A 15538-nucleotide genomic window follows, 5' to 3' on the forward strand; every position below is an offset into this window, starting at 1 on the left:
ATTATTTTTTTCTATTTTTTAATATGATTGATTTAAATCATAAAATACCTAATTAGAAATATTCAATATTTTTATAAAATTATATTAGCTAGCCTCAATAAAATAATTTGATACTTTTTCTTTTTTCATGATAACTACTTTAGGCGGCTGGCCAAGGGAGCGGCTAGTTATTAAAGAAATAATATAATAAATACAAAAATAGATATGACAACCACTTACACTATATTGGGAATTCTAAAGATATACTGTTTTTAAATATTTTGGAATTTTGCTGTGAAATTGAACTTCATGTAGCGTGAGTGCGAAGAATGTGATATTTATTAAATAAACTTAGCAGATTAAAAAATTAATAATGAAAAGACAGAAGAATATTTTTCTTAGGTTTCATGCTGAGTAAACTGAACACTGACATGATGAATCAAGAAAATACTGAAAAATGCTAAAAACTTAACACTGCATCGGAAATTCTAAACATATACTGCTAAGCAGTTTTTAAACATTTTGTGACTTTGCTGTTGACCTGTATGTGGAGTAAGTGAGGAAAAAATATGCTTAATAATAAAGCTAAAAAGACAAAAAAAAAAAAAAAAAAAAAAAGGGGGGGGATTAGCAGGAGTGAGTGCAAGGGCCATACTAGTAGACAGCGAGCTCAGTACGAGCATAAAAATACTTTTAATCCTTTTGAGCGACTGTTGAAATCTGAAACTTTTAAGCATTTTTTCCCCTTCCCATTTAAGTAATGAATGCCATGATGCCACAGTGAAATTACGATGTTCGTTTTGATGACTACAGGATAAGTATACGTAAATTAGAAAATGTGCTTGTGTCCATTTCGCTTACACCTTTCACCTTCGGTAGTTACAAGAAGAAGATTAAATTAGAAGCTCTTTTTCTCGTAAGAAAGAAATTCGGAAGAATCTATGATGAACTTTATTGTTACTTTCTTTTATTATGTATGTGCATATTTGAAATATTTTCTCAGTGTTTTCAAATAATGGGGATAGAATACCTAGAAGTTACCCGCACAGTGACGTTACATTGAGTTGCGCAACAGCTGGATAAACAGCAGGTGCAGAGATGGAAGAATCATATAGCTATGCTTGTGATTTTCTTCACGTCCGTATTTCTTTTCTTCCCCATTGTACTATCTCAAAAACCGGCCAGTGATTCAGGTAGGTTCATTACTTTTTATGATATTTTTATGGCTTTATAATTAACTTTATTAAGAACGTGTAAGCTACTTGATGTTTATTTATTTTTTGTCAACAGCAAACTTTTTTCCAGTTTGTCTGAAAAATGATGAAATTTTCGAACATTGCGAGAATCCACCGTGCCTATTCTATCTAAGTTTTTTGTCAGTTATTTTCTAATGTGCATAAACAAAATTAATTTGTTTGCTTCAAAATATAATTGACTTTGAACAACATGGATTCGAGCTGAGCAGCTTTACTAAAAAACGATTTTTATTTCAATTAATACTATTGGAAAACTGTTCAGGGGGATAAGAAAAAAAAGTTGAAATGTCACGAGTGGCGTAAAATGTATGCAAATATTAATCCATTTTTTATTCAAAAAATCGCTCGCCAAAAATCGTTTGTGGGATTTTTCAACATAAGTAAACGCCGCTGGCACAGCTCTCAAGGTACGGTATGGTTCGAATCTATCGCAGGGTCGGGTGTACTCCAACTGCGCTAATGAAAATCCCCCCCGTGTCGAGCTATAGTCCAACTGCGCCAATCAAAATTTCTTCCCCCCTGCTGCCTACAGGGTTACAATTTAACTTTTCGAAACCAAGCCAAGAGGAAAATAAAAATAAATAGAATTACATATCACAAGAACAAGTAAAAATATCTAACAAGCAGGCTAATTACTTGAATAACAGTAATAAATGCGAGAGCTAACAAAGAAAATAAAAGGTATTGGTAAACATACATATTAGCATTACAAACATCTTTCATTTATGATAATAATATCATAAATTAAATAATTATAAAGCATACAAATTATATTTTTAATAAATTACATCAATAATAGTCAAGATGTCTGAACTAGACTGGAAAATTTTAATAGAGTGCAAAAAATTATTCCATATCAAAGTGTGTTAAAGTGTGCTAGAAATATTTTTCGTTAATTAAAGCAATCATGTAAATGTTTGCAGAAATTAATAGTTAAATTTAAAAAAAGTCTTAGCATTATTATAACAACATTACTATGAGTTTGGATCACTGACGTATAAATTGTAAATAAATTTAAATTATTATGCTAAGAAGTTTTTCTAAAATTTATCTAGAAGAAAAGAATTAGATAAACAGTACTGCAAATTAATATAACCAATCAGGCCTCTCAATAAATAAAAGCTTATTTTTTTAACCAAAAACTAAAAATTAGGATGCAAAAGTTTGTGTAATATACTTGGAAATATCTGAACATATAATTAGTTAGAAACATACAATTAAATTAATAACAAGCTAATTAACAGTAACATTAAGCTTAATTTCATTCAATCTAAAACAAGCAATCGATCAAGAGCTCCGCATAACTGAAGTTTTAATGCTATTTTACGTAGATTTGCGTAGAAAATAAAAGTTGCACTTGTGAAACAAGTGAATAATGTACTGATAGTCAACAGGAATTAAAATACAGTGGTTAAAAATATAATTACTTGTCAGAAGGTATGCAAAGTTGCCATGGCTAGAGAAATTGAATGATTATAGAAAACTCATAAAGTTAAGCGCTACACTGTGAAAAGAAAATTCTGGAATAAACATGTTAAGAAAATTAGATGGAGAAATAATCCTTAATTTATTGATATCCATATAAACTCTATGCTTTTGGGAAAATGTTACATACAATTTGCACCGAGGTATCAATCACCGAAATTGAGTTAATTTCTTTTCTTATTTTTTCTTATTAGAGGGATTTCTAAAAAGATATGCTAAGGTAAAGGTGAAAATTTTTGTAATATTTTTAAAGAATAAATTAAAAATGTATTTTTACTTCATGAACTGAAATTTTTACGCTACATTTTTATACAGTAAATAAGTTCAAAAAAAGAAAGAGCTGGGGGATCACTGGGATTAGAAACTCGGGTCGAACTACCAATGTTTAGTGACTTTTCCACAAGACCTTTTGAAATTAGGCTGAACAATATATTAAAGAAAGTAGAAGATACAGCACACGTAAGAACAAATGTGGGCTGAATTAGAGATTTACATGTTTGGTGAATGAGTTAAACTTACCTGTATGCCATTATGAAATATTAGGAATGTAGCATAAAAGCATGAGTGAAGAAGGCAATGGCAATCTAAATCATTGTAATCTAAATATATATCATTATCAGTATCTGCTATTAATTTCAATACTGCTGAAAAAATTATAAATGAATTATATTATAAATCATATGAACTCGTTGCATTATAAATTACAACAGTTAGAAATATTATTAGCGTGATTTAGCGACCATCTTTGTTAACAAATAATTTCAAGTAATTAATTTTACAAATAATTCAGCCTGAAACTAGGTTGGAAAATAAGCTTTGCCAAGGTGTTAGAAACATCTTCTGTTAACTAGAGTTGTGATGCAAGAATTTGTAAAAATTATCATTTAAATATAAATTGGCATAAATACAATACAAAGTATACAAATTCTACATACATGAAAACTTGAGTATAGTGCAACAACATGTGAAAAAGGAATGGATTAAAAGGGAACTGAAAATCCCAGGATATGAATATAAGGGAGTTTATTTATTATTTTTTTTTAAAATTTTTTATTTATTAATTTTTTTTGTTAATTATGAAAATTCTGCTGACGCTCATAATTATTAATTTATTAATTAAATGTGTATTAGAAATTAAATGTATGCCAAAGTACATCAGGTGGAAAACAGAATAAATATTTAATGAGCAGTGGCAGTTTCTAGTATTAAAATATGGAATTTGTAACAAAGTTAAATAACTTTAAAATAACTTCAATGATTAAAAAAAGAAAGCTTAATACGGGAATATATTGCAATAATATTAGTGTGAATTTAGAACAACTTAAGAAGTCCAATTTTTAGATTTAATAAAGATAATTTTTATAATTAAATTAGAACGGTTTACATAAAATGGTAAATTTGAAAGTTAAAACCATTCTGCTATCTAAGAAGATTTGTTAATATTTATCTAGGCAAGAAACTTAGTTAAGGTGAGCTACAAATCCGATATTTGATACGTTGATTATGTATCAGTTTTAGTGTATGTCATTAATAATTCTTACAGCGAATAAAAAAGATCTGGCTCATCATTCCTTTAAGCATCATAAAACTTTAAAATGAGTGTAAAAGAAATTTATTTTTTAGCACACGCCAGACTTTAAATTAATATTTGTTTTACATGCACAATTTTTACAATATTGATAAACTAAAATAAAGGCTTGCAGTCTCAATAGAATGTCCCATTAATGGCGATAAACGACTTTTTGTAGCACCCAATCTTCTTGGAAAGAAATGGGGGACAGGAAACGTCGCGCAGTTCGTGGATTAGAAAAGAAGGGGACGGGGATTTTCGATCAAATTTGGCACAGTTCGTACCCTACCGCAGGGTCTGTCAGTGAGCTACTAGCAGCACTCATTTTTAAAATGAAACATTCTATTTATCGGTATTTATAAATTTGTCAACATTTTACATTTACCCGTATTACAGCTCCTGTATGTCAACTAAACGACGAAGAGATATAGAAAATGGTGGTGATATTAATAAGCGCAAGAATGTTTCATACTTATGCTTGCAAAATTTAAGATAAAGAAATTTCTGTAAAGATTCTGTGGGAACTTTATGCAGATTCGGATTGTCACATGCACGTCTGATTTAAAAATACAAATGAAAAGATTTTACAGCTTCTCGCTGGAAAAGAAATCCAGAAAAGTTGTACAATCTTGTTTAGAAGTATTAATGAAACGTACTATTTTTTATTTTAATCTTTATTCTAATTTTCGTATCCCAGCAGTATGTTTAGAGAGTTGATCTGGCAAGCCGAGTTGTCCGATTTCTGTTTCCTAATAAATAGCGGATTCCGTTAGAATTCGATTTCTAATTATTAGCCCAAAAGAGACGTTAGTCCCAAATGGGATATTAATTTCGAAATGGCTTGAATCACTATAAACAGCATATCACTTTTCAAATTTTTGCCAAATTATCACCCTGTATTTTATTTAAAGGAATTAAATAATGAAGTCGGTATAGTGGTCAGGGAAGCTGATTGCGATGCCGAAGGGCCTGGGTTCGAATCCCGAAGAAGGCATGGTTGTGTAACTGTCCATTCTTTAATAGGAAAAGCGATGGGGCCCACCTATAAGGTTCCTCCATAATAAAGAGACCACCACATCCGGCTTTGTATAGATTAATGAACTGGATTGCATTTGTAATTGTTCACAATCTGCCATTGAAAAAAAAAGTTAAATAATAAAGAATCTGAATGAATGTATGTATGCTTCTCGCATTGTGAAAAAACAACGGTACCTAGAGACATCAAATTTTGAATAACGTAGTCCTCGACAAGAGCATGCACATCTAAAAGTGCGAATTTTGAATTTCGAATTTGTTTTATTACCTATTTCATATTTTAGAAAATTTTAGAGAATTTTTGATTAACAAATTTAATGATTTCAAAGCGAGCAGTGGCAACATTGTACAGAAAAAAAGACATTTTTATCCCCAGCGCTCGAGGCTGTCTGTCACTAATTCTAAAGATATGCTGCTTTTAAATATCTTGATTTTGCCGTTGAATTGAATTTTATGCGACGGGATAAATAAAATAAACACACAAAACCTAAAGAATTAAAAAGACTAAAAAAAGAATTTTGTAAAGCCATCATAGAAAACTGAACACTGATATAATGAATTGAGAAAATACTGAAAAAACATAAAAATATATGCCAACACTTAACGTTGCATCGGGAATTCTAAGCGTATACTCCTATGCTGCTTTTAGAATTGTATATTGAGTAAGTGCGAAGAAAATGAGGCTTAATAATAATAATAATAAAGTCTATTTATAGTGTGACGTAGCAAAAGCAATTGAAATCTCTATAACTCAAAAATGTTTGCAATATTCCTGACTCACAAAAGGAAACGTTAAAGGCAAAATTTCTACTGTATTAATGGGGTTGCTGCTATTAATTTAGGAAATCCATCTGATGTTTTTGGTATCTAATGTAGCTAAGTTCCGGAAAACTGTACGTTTTCTTCTTCGGTATAGCTAGCAGTTATAAAAAGTCAAAACATTTCTTTTCAGGTATTTGCCATTATGTTTTGCATGTTGAAAACGATGGTCCCGTTACTCTAGATGTACCTGTTACTATATCAGCGAAATTAGATTGCGCGTCGAATGAAGATGAATACTTCTATATATTCGAAGATGACATTCAGCGAACTGTCCAGATTCCTGGGCAGGGCAGCGCAGAAGCTGTATTCATTTTTACAGATGATCCAGGGACTCGAATGGTGACTGTATTAGTATTTCAATTATCTCCATCTCCAAAAAGAGTAGCGGCAGGAAATACTTTTTTTAACGTTTTTGGTAAGTTTTATTATCGGTATTTATATTGAAAGAAAATTTGCTTTCATATTTTCTCACTAATGGCAACATTATTTTTCAAATGGAAAATTTTCAGGCGAAGGGAGTTGATTCGTTGGAATCTCTGAAGGTAACTTTGTGATCTTCACCTTTAAGTTTTGGGCATTTATTTCTCCGTTTCAGATTAGCAAAAAGAAACTGATTCATCTTTTATATATTTTAAGCATATATATTTTTTAAATTATATATTATATAATTAAAAAATATATTATATTTTATATTTTTATTTATATTTTTTTTAAGCTTTTATATTTTTTTTAAGCATTATTTGTCTTCACTTTGGAAACTTTAAATTTTTTATAAGTGAAAAAAGTCATATTCAGAATTTCTCTTTTACATAGTTAAATTTTTAAAAAAATTAAGAAAGAAACTTTTGCGTTAAAGAAATTACTGCTTTCGGATTCTTGATTAAGAAATTTAATTTGTTAATTTAATCCTTTTGAAATAAAAAAGAAAAAAATATGGGACTTTACAAGTTTTGAACTAAGGGTGTCTGATATTTTCTCACAGATGCATGTTGTTTAGAAAACGGCGAAATTATTGCTCTTGTGCTATGTTGTAATAATTGATGCACATTGTCATGGTAATTATTGTCATGGTATATTTGTAAACATGTCCAGATAATTTTACACAACTTTGCAATATACTCAGTTTCATGTATGCACTGCAAGTAATTATGAAATTAAAGCGTAATTGGTATTCATATGCATTACATTGGTATTTACATGCATAAAATATTTTTTTAAATTCTCTTCCTGAAACAAAGAAGTACAGATTATTTATTTAAGGTAGAGCTGATATGTGCTTTCTGCTAAAACCCCGTTCAAATTTTTGACCTTGGTTATATACTTTCTGCTGACACCCTCATCATCTTGAAAGAACTTTAAAATCGGCAAATTTTAAATACCCTTATTCTGTGTTCTACAGTTACATACGTCCGTACCTTATCAAGCATTCGAGCTAATCATAGGGCCCAAGACATTCTAAAATCTAGAAGTGCTTGTGTAAATATTTCATAATTTACTTACGTATACAATGATTAAGCAGCTAAGATAATAAAAGGTAAAATTTGATTTTAAAATTATTTATTTATTTATACTTAATTAATTTACTTTTACTTTAAATTAGCGTATTAATAGATTTCATTTCTGTTGCGAAATTAGCCAGTGGCAATTAAGAGAAATTTTTATATTTTTATTGAAAATTTAAATATATAAATGAGCGCAGAAGCTCTTTAAGTGTTCTCTCGAGGTTTTTTTTTCCTATCAGAACTTTTCTTGTTAATGATACCTTAACTGTATTTAGAAATCCAGACATTTGATTTAGCGAAGAATATTTTAGCAGTTTTGAAGTATCTCCTTCATTGCACTTCAAAATCTTTGCTGCATGAGCTGTAGGCTAGGATGGTTGCGAATCAAACATTTTATATTATATTTTGATTCTAGAAATCAGTACTGTTTGTAGTGGTATTAGTAACACAGATTAATGAGAAATAATTTAATTTACCCACCTATGAGACACAATGCTATGAGACACAATGCTATGAGCCACAATGCCAGGCTAAATCTATTCTGAAATCCCTAAATTCAAAAATGAACTGAGTCCACTAGTGGCCGAGAGGGAAAATATCGGAACACGAGTAGTTCGATGATTCAAATCCTGGCGAATGGGCTAGGTGCAGGGGAGATTTCTTGATTTTACCCATGAATAACATGAATATCATCCATGGTTCAGATCTTAGAAAATCTGCGAAATCATCTTTCTGAGGGAAATAGACCCCAAATGCTTTTCCATAATCTGATAGCTTCATTAAAATACAATTTAAGTATTTATGAGATTCTGTAGTTATAAATTTAAGAGATTCTGTAGTTATAAATTTAAGAGATTCTGCCAGGTGATTTCTAAATATATTTTATTTCACTAGAGATCTCACCAGTTGACGAGTGGTAAAGACAGCTGAATACTGACAGTATTATAGATTGCCTCCCCCCCAGAAAAAAATCTGTGATATGGAAGGACTCACTAACTAGAGATTTCTTCGAAGGCCCATATAAAAATTTGATTTCCCTATATTTTTAATAAAATGTGTTAAGTGAATAAATTTATGACAATCAGAAATTTTAACTTATCTGATTACCTTTTTAAACTGGAATCATCCGTCGCCAGTTAATTCTTCAAAAGATATTTAATCATGCAATCTTTTGTAAAACATGTGCTATACATTTGACGATGTATAAAATTACATTTAAATAATCTGTTTTATTTCTAACTTTTAGAATATATACCTGGATCACTACATTTCTCTAGTGCCGTGATAAACCGAAATAACCATCTTATTGTTACTACTGGGGAAAGGACGAACATAAGCCTTGAAGTGCAATATCCTACAAGAGTTTTAAAAGACAGTGAATTTTCATATTCTTGGAGCATCGAAGAAACAAGATTCACCACAACTGTACCTTACAAAATCCATGTATTTAATGAGACTGGCACTCAATTAATAAGAGGTGCAGTAGTTGCTCGCGTCCCATCTTATGACGGCACAAACAGCTCTCATTTTAAATGGGGATATTTTGATGGAGAATTAATAGCAAAAGGTAACAATAACGTTAGAATCAAAGTGAATTATTTTTTCATTTCATTGTCTTTTTGTTGCATTGCAATATAATGATTTTCATAATCCTATGTTTCTTGCAAGCATTTTCCTGTAAACATTATATGAATGATTTAATGCAAGATCAATAACTATTTTGGTACTTAAACATTTTACCGTCTATCATTTCGGAAAACAAAAGCTGGCCAAGCAGTGCAATTTAGAGCGAATAATGAATAAGCGTGACATTATAACACCCACATAAGATATTCGCTTTGCTTTATGTAACCCGATTAGTTTTTAATAAGCTAGTTTTGTTTTGTGGAAGAAGGGTATTAGTTAACTGTTATTTCTCTGTTTTTCTGTTGTATTTTGAGAAAATGTTTAAAATTTAAGCCCTGCCTTCTACAATCAAAATCCTGCAGTCATTTTCGAAACATCGAAATGCCCATACTTAAAAAATGGAAAAATGATGGGATTCGACAAAATGGCGCAATAAACAACAGCATGACATAACTTTAATTCGTATTTAAGCAAATTTACGTGGCACTGGGTTCAAAAAAAAAAAAATTATTATTCTATAGTTGTTTTAAATGCTATTTACAGATTTTAGCAGCAGGAATAACTGGAGCAAGTTTTAATGAATTTGTTTGCCAGAAAATTAGAAAGCTGAAGCTCATCATATTTATTTACGTTCTGTTATATGTTGAATCAGTAATTTGTATCTGCCGATTAGATAACTAAACAAAGAGTGATCTGTGATCATCTAATTAAATAAACAGCCCTCTGTTCCGTCAAAATTCCGCCGGAAGGATTGGCGCAAGTTTGGCAAAATCTCCGTCAGCTTTGACGGTCGGCGGAAATCAACTTTTATGGTTAACGGGAAAATACGTAAGTACAACTATGCTAATTAATTATTCTTCAAATTGAATTTTGGAAGCATAAAAGATGAAGATTTTTCAGTTATTATTGCAAAATACTTTTAATTCAGAAGTCAAGAACTAATCTTACTTTTCGTGGGATAAGTGCATGATCTTTTTTCACAATTATTTGAATGTTGAATAAAATTTTTTTCATGGAACGCAGTGCTAAAATAAAACAATGCTTTACATATAAAAATGCTTTTCGAATCGAAAAGATCGGTAGATAGAAGGGGAGGATATAAAGCTTTAACATGAATCCACACAAAATATTTTATAGAGTATAAATGTCATCGAAAAGCATTTTTATGTACTTATTAATAAAAAGGTACCACACCTGCTAACATTTTGAAGCACAGGTGACTGTATAATCTTACAGCCAAGAAACGAGGAACAAGCAAACAAACAAAACAAAAAAGTAAGCGAAAAAAGTAAAAACTCTGAAGCTTTAAGATTTTATATTACTCTCAAAGGGGCGTTTTTTGTTTCATTCAAACACACATACAAGTTTCGAGAGCATTTGCGCTAACGCCCCTTCGGATTAAAAATATTAAAAAACAACAAAACAACATATCTTTAGAATTTCCAATAGACAGTCTCGCGCGTTGGAAATAAAAATATTTTATTCCGGCCCTGCTCGTTTTGAAATCGTTAAATTTTTTAATGATAAATTCTTTATCCCGGTGCCCATATTCGGGTGGATGACTATGTTATTCAAAATTTGACTGCTCTAGGTACTTTTTTTTTCACAATGTGAGAAACATATATCCGTATAACATATATCATGGCAAAAGTTCGATGCGAATATGCATGAATAATTTAAAAAAAGAATTGCATATTTTTCGCATTTGGGTTGTCGTTTCGTAAAATGTCAAAATCTTCCTTAAACTTAATTTAAAACGGGGGGGGGAATCTTTAAACTTCGTCGACACAGGAACTTCTAAAACTACTTTGTGCCTTCAGAAAACCCATAAAATTAATAATTTTTGGACAGCTTGTAATCTTTAAGAAAGTAGAAAGTAAATGTTAAAAAAATGTTATTAAAAATATACTAATATTGTGCACACTTTATGTGAAAGCTGAAAATCATTATTCTACTTTCACATATAAAATCTAATCTTCTGCATATAATTTTAAATTATAATAACAACAAAAACTTTTTTAAATGCATTTTAAATTAATTATTTGAGACATTTATCTTCCATGGCAACATGCAGAATCCCTAAAGAAGTTGCATGGAACACATTTTGAAAACCCCGTAAAAACCACTTTTTTAAACTGTTTGAGAAAATAATTCATTTCCAAAATTTCAGTGTTGTGTGGGGTATACGCACAAATTGAATTTTTTATTTACAGAAAATGTCTTGATATCGTTTTTATATGCCATTATACCGTTTATTGTAAAACTGCAGTTAATTTAGAGATTTAATTAAATGGCATTAAAGTAACAATTTAACATTTTTATGTTCACTATGACAATATAATTAAACAACCATTTACTTTTTTTCGGTAGATCCATTTACCAACTTTAATATATCTGGGAATACTTACCTTCAACATGGACAGCTATTGGATTTAGACATTACATGTAATGGAAGGTATGCTCTGCTGCTTTTACATACATAGTCTTTTCAACTAGCAATACAACAATAGACTAAGTAATTACTAAACATAACTCTTAAATTTTTTATATTTAATTTTTATTTCTAATTTTTGTTATTATTTCAATGTGCAGTTTATTATCGGACCTAGTTTTATATTTCCAGGTAGAAAGAGTTACTAATTCTCTACGTACAGATATATTCGTACTAATTCTCTACGTACAGATATGCAGGAATAACTAGATAGCAATGATAATCAATAATGAACTTTTTTTTTTTTTTACTGTAAAATTCACACGTTAAGTACTTTTCAGAAGTTTCAAAGGCGCAACGTACAGTCTGTCATGTATGATAGAGTTAAATTAAAATATAGGGTGGCGCAGGGAAACGGGAAATTTTGAACTTTACAATTCGCAGCACTGTAGAGCCGGCAGCTGTTCGAAACTTTGCACAATTGTTGTGAGCGCATTGCCATTTAGTAATCATGGATCATTGGACTGGTGCGGAACGTGCAGAAGCTGTGAGAGCGTTTTATAAAAATGGCGATAGTGCGACTGCCGCGCAGAGATTTTGACAGCATTACCAGCTTGGACGTCATGGACGTGTCCCATCTGCGCATGCGATTACAACGTGGGTGCGTAATTTTGAAGAAACAGGATCTACCTTGAAAAAGAAACCTCCAGATGGCATTCCAACGGTTCAAACATTCTTTACACCGAGACTGTACGAGCTTAATCTTAACATCGAAAACATGTGGTTTCAGCAGGACGGGACCACGTCTCACACTGCTCGACAATTGATGGCAGCAGTTCGTCAATTGTTTGGAAGACGCATTATTTCGCGCAATGGGGACATTGATGGCCTGCGAGATCCCCTGATCTTAGTATGTGCAACTTCTTCCTGTGGGGATATCTTAAAGGCAAGGTGTACCGTACACGTCCTGCAACAATCCGAGAACTGAAGGAGAACATTGAAAAAGAAATCACTGCCATTCTCCAAGATTTGCTACACCGCGCATTCCAGAGTTTTCATAACAGGCTGTTAGAGTGTGAACGCGAATGGAAGCACATCTTTCCGATGTCATCTTTAAAAAGTAAAGAGACACTTTTGGACATTTTGATTGTAAAAGCATAAATGGCATGCTGAATACATGCACTTTCGTTAATAAATTACTAGTTTTATGAATTTATTCGTGGAAATGACGTTATTTCGAAATTTCCCGTTTCCCTGCGCCACCCTGTATTAAAATTCAGATAGATTTTCGATCTTCCTACGATAGAGAAATTTTGTTATATTTCTTTTTTATAAACCTTGTTTACATTCTTTTGGACATTACTGAAGATTGCTGAGCAAATCTGTGATGTCTTAAACTGGAATTTACAAGAAGAATGAACGACCTTTTTTATTTCTGTGTTTTCGTTCAAATCCTTCATAATTATATTGCATATATCAACAACAGTATGTGTGTAGGAAGAAAGAGTACACACCTCTTAAATGTAAGCAAAGAAAATGACGTTCAAATTTTAAGCGGCTTCTTAAGCTTGTAAATTCTTTTAGTCGCAAGCACCGCGTCCTCACGGTATCGTATTTTCGAGTTTTCATTACCCTCAGTTCAAATCCGACCACCACGAATTTATTTATTTATTACTAGCAGCTACGCGGCCAGCCTTCGTCTGGCTTTTAAATGTACCTGAAAAATGCCTTAAGGGAACACCAAACGTTAAATTTAAAAACTGCGCAGAATTTTACTCTCTAAAACAACTTCATAAAAAAAAAAAAAAAAAAAAAAAAAAAAAACTGAAAGGTTTCCATTTTAAACTACGTCCAAAGGGGCATTTTTTTAGCGTTTTGTCTGTTACCTTTATTTATTAAATATCATGTTCTTTGCACTTACACCATAAAATTCAGTTCAATAGGAATGTCGCAAAATAATTTTAAAATGAGCATATCTTTAGAATTTCCGATACACAGTTCCGCACGCCGGAGATAAAAAGGTTCCCCCCCCCGTTATAGCATGGAGGTAGGAAAGGGAGGAGGGGCCATTCCGCGCTAGAAGTGAAGCACTGCTTTGAAGCTTGGGTCACCAGACGGGGTGTTCTTTGTTTACATTCAGAAGCTCGCTTGACAAGATTCTGATAGTATTTCGACACACGACAGTTCCATAGAAATCGAAAAAGGGACACTCTCGCATGAAAGAAACATTCATAGTGTAATGGATAACAGCAATTTGTATAGTTTACTGACATTTACGCAAAAATCACATCTTGGTTATTTTTCGATAACTAACAACAGCGATTTTGATTATGAATTTGTTTTATAAAATTCTAAGCTGTTGCACTACAAAAATATAGATTTTAAGAAAATTGCTAAAAGAGATCTGCCAAAATTTATTTTCTAGAAGATTTGAAAAGTTTGAAACTTGATGGCTAAATTTAAATATAAAATTATGCATGTTAAAATATTTGTAATTAGGCACATAGGTCAGATTAAGTTTTTATTAAATAGAGTAACGCATGCCAGGGCTAAAGAGAGAGATGCCATCGTGGAGGAATTTTGAAGAAAAACTGACCTTTGAGTGGGTATTAAAAATAATACTTATAATTTTCATTCAAATTATATTCATATATATTTTTTATGTAAAACTTTCGGGTGTATGCTAAATTAGTGTAAATTAGTTTACACGAAAAATATAGTGAATGCACAGAAATTAAAGATTTGCACATGCCGGAAATGATAAATAGGAAATATGTATGGGTATTTATGCATGTGCTTGCAAAAAGCATGTATCTGCCTTTGACAAAATACTTAAATATTCATTAAATTATTTATAAATGTATTTGAAATGAAGAATTTATTCACTTATAAACAACTGTGAAAGTACTGTGAAGAAATCTAATGATTAAATGTATCTAATTTATAATGATTATAAATGTTATCTAAATATATAATAACCTTAATATTGAATTGTAAACATAAATTGAAATCCTGTTGACAAATACGTTATAAAACTATTTAAGCAAGAATTGTTCGTATTGGAAAGCAATCTGTTAAAAGGTATTGTAAAGCAAATGCTATGAGATGCGCACTTAAGAACGTAATAAAGAGTTTTGGAATATGTTTTGTTGAAATGAAGGGTAAAAAAAAATCTGATAAGTATAATTAAAAGAATTATTCCCTTTACATTTTATAATAACTCAGTTACAAGTTTTAAATAATACTTAAAAAAAAAAAAAAAAAAAAAAACTTATTTTATTCCCTTTCAGAAATGTTCAGAGAAAGTCAAATACTATTTAATACCTATTTAATTATTAGGAATTAGCGAAATACTTATTTAAAGTATTTCGCTAATTCCTAATAATTCTCTAATTTAAAATGAACCGAATAGAGCATTAATTATAAATTGACTTACATTTTTCGATTTAAAAGAAGCCAAAAAATCATGTCATATTTAAGTATTTTAGGAAGAAGCTCTATAAATAGAAAAGAAATAATGCATAATTTTAATATTAATAATACAATAAACTTTGATCTTAATTTTTGTACCTTAACCGAATAAAATCGAATTACCTTAATTTTTTTTTCTAATGTAACTAACGAAAACTTGTGAAAATATTTCATTCAAATTAAACCACTCTGAGAAAACTGTCCTGTGAAAAGTATAGCATTTAATTCCGTTCAGAATGAAATGTTGTTTAAAAATATGTTGTTTTCACATACTTAGGACTCTGAAGTGTTGTAGAAAAAGAAAATATATACATTTATATGTATATTTGCGACGTAATTACAAAATATTTACATCCGATCG

At 30.7% G+C, this 15538-nt stretch overlaps 1 protein-coding gene across 1 annotated transcript in view; it reads left to right on the forward strand.

Annotated features, from left to right (window-relative positions):
• The first annotated feature begins 1018 nt into the window (after positions 1-1018).
• Positions 1019-15538, forward strand: part of LOC118199631 (transmembrane protein 130-like) — a 44392-nt gene continuing 29872 nt past the window's right edge. The window contains exons 1-4 of the mRNA XM_035371523.2: positions 1019-1172; positions 6278-6562; positions 8896-9216; positions 11646-11730. Of these exons, the coding sequence (XP_035227414.1) occupies positions 1097-1172; positions 6278-6562; positions 8896-9216; positions 11646-11730 (767 nt within the window). The 5' untranslated portion in view covers positions 1019-1096. The remainder of the gene's footprint in view (positions 1173-6277; positions 6563-8895; positions 9217-11645; positions 11731-15538) is intronic.

The sequence above is a fragment of the Stegodyphus dumicola genome, chromosome 5, assembly GCF_044657685.1.
Source record: "Stegodyphus dumicola isolate Sdum_Otavi_A_Nest chromosome 5, ASM4465768v1".
Lineage (NCBI taxonomy): Eukaryota > Metazoa > Arthropoda > Arachnida > Araneae > Eresidae > Stegodyphus > Stegodyphus dumicola.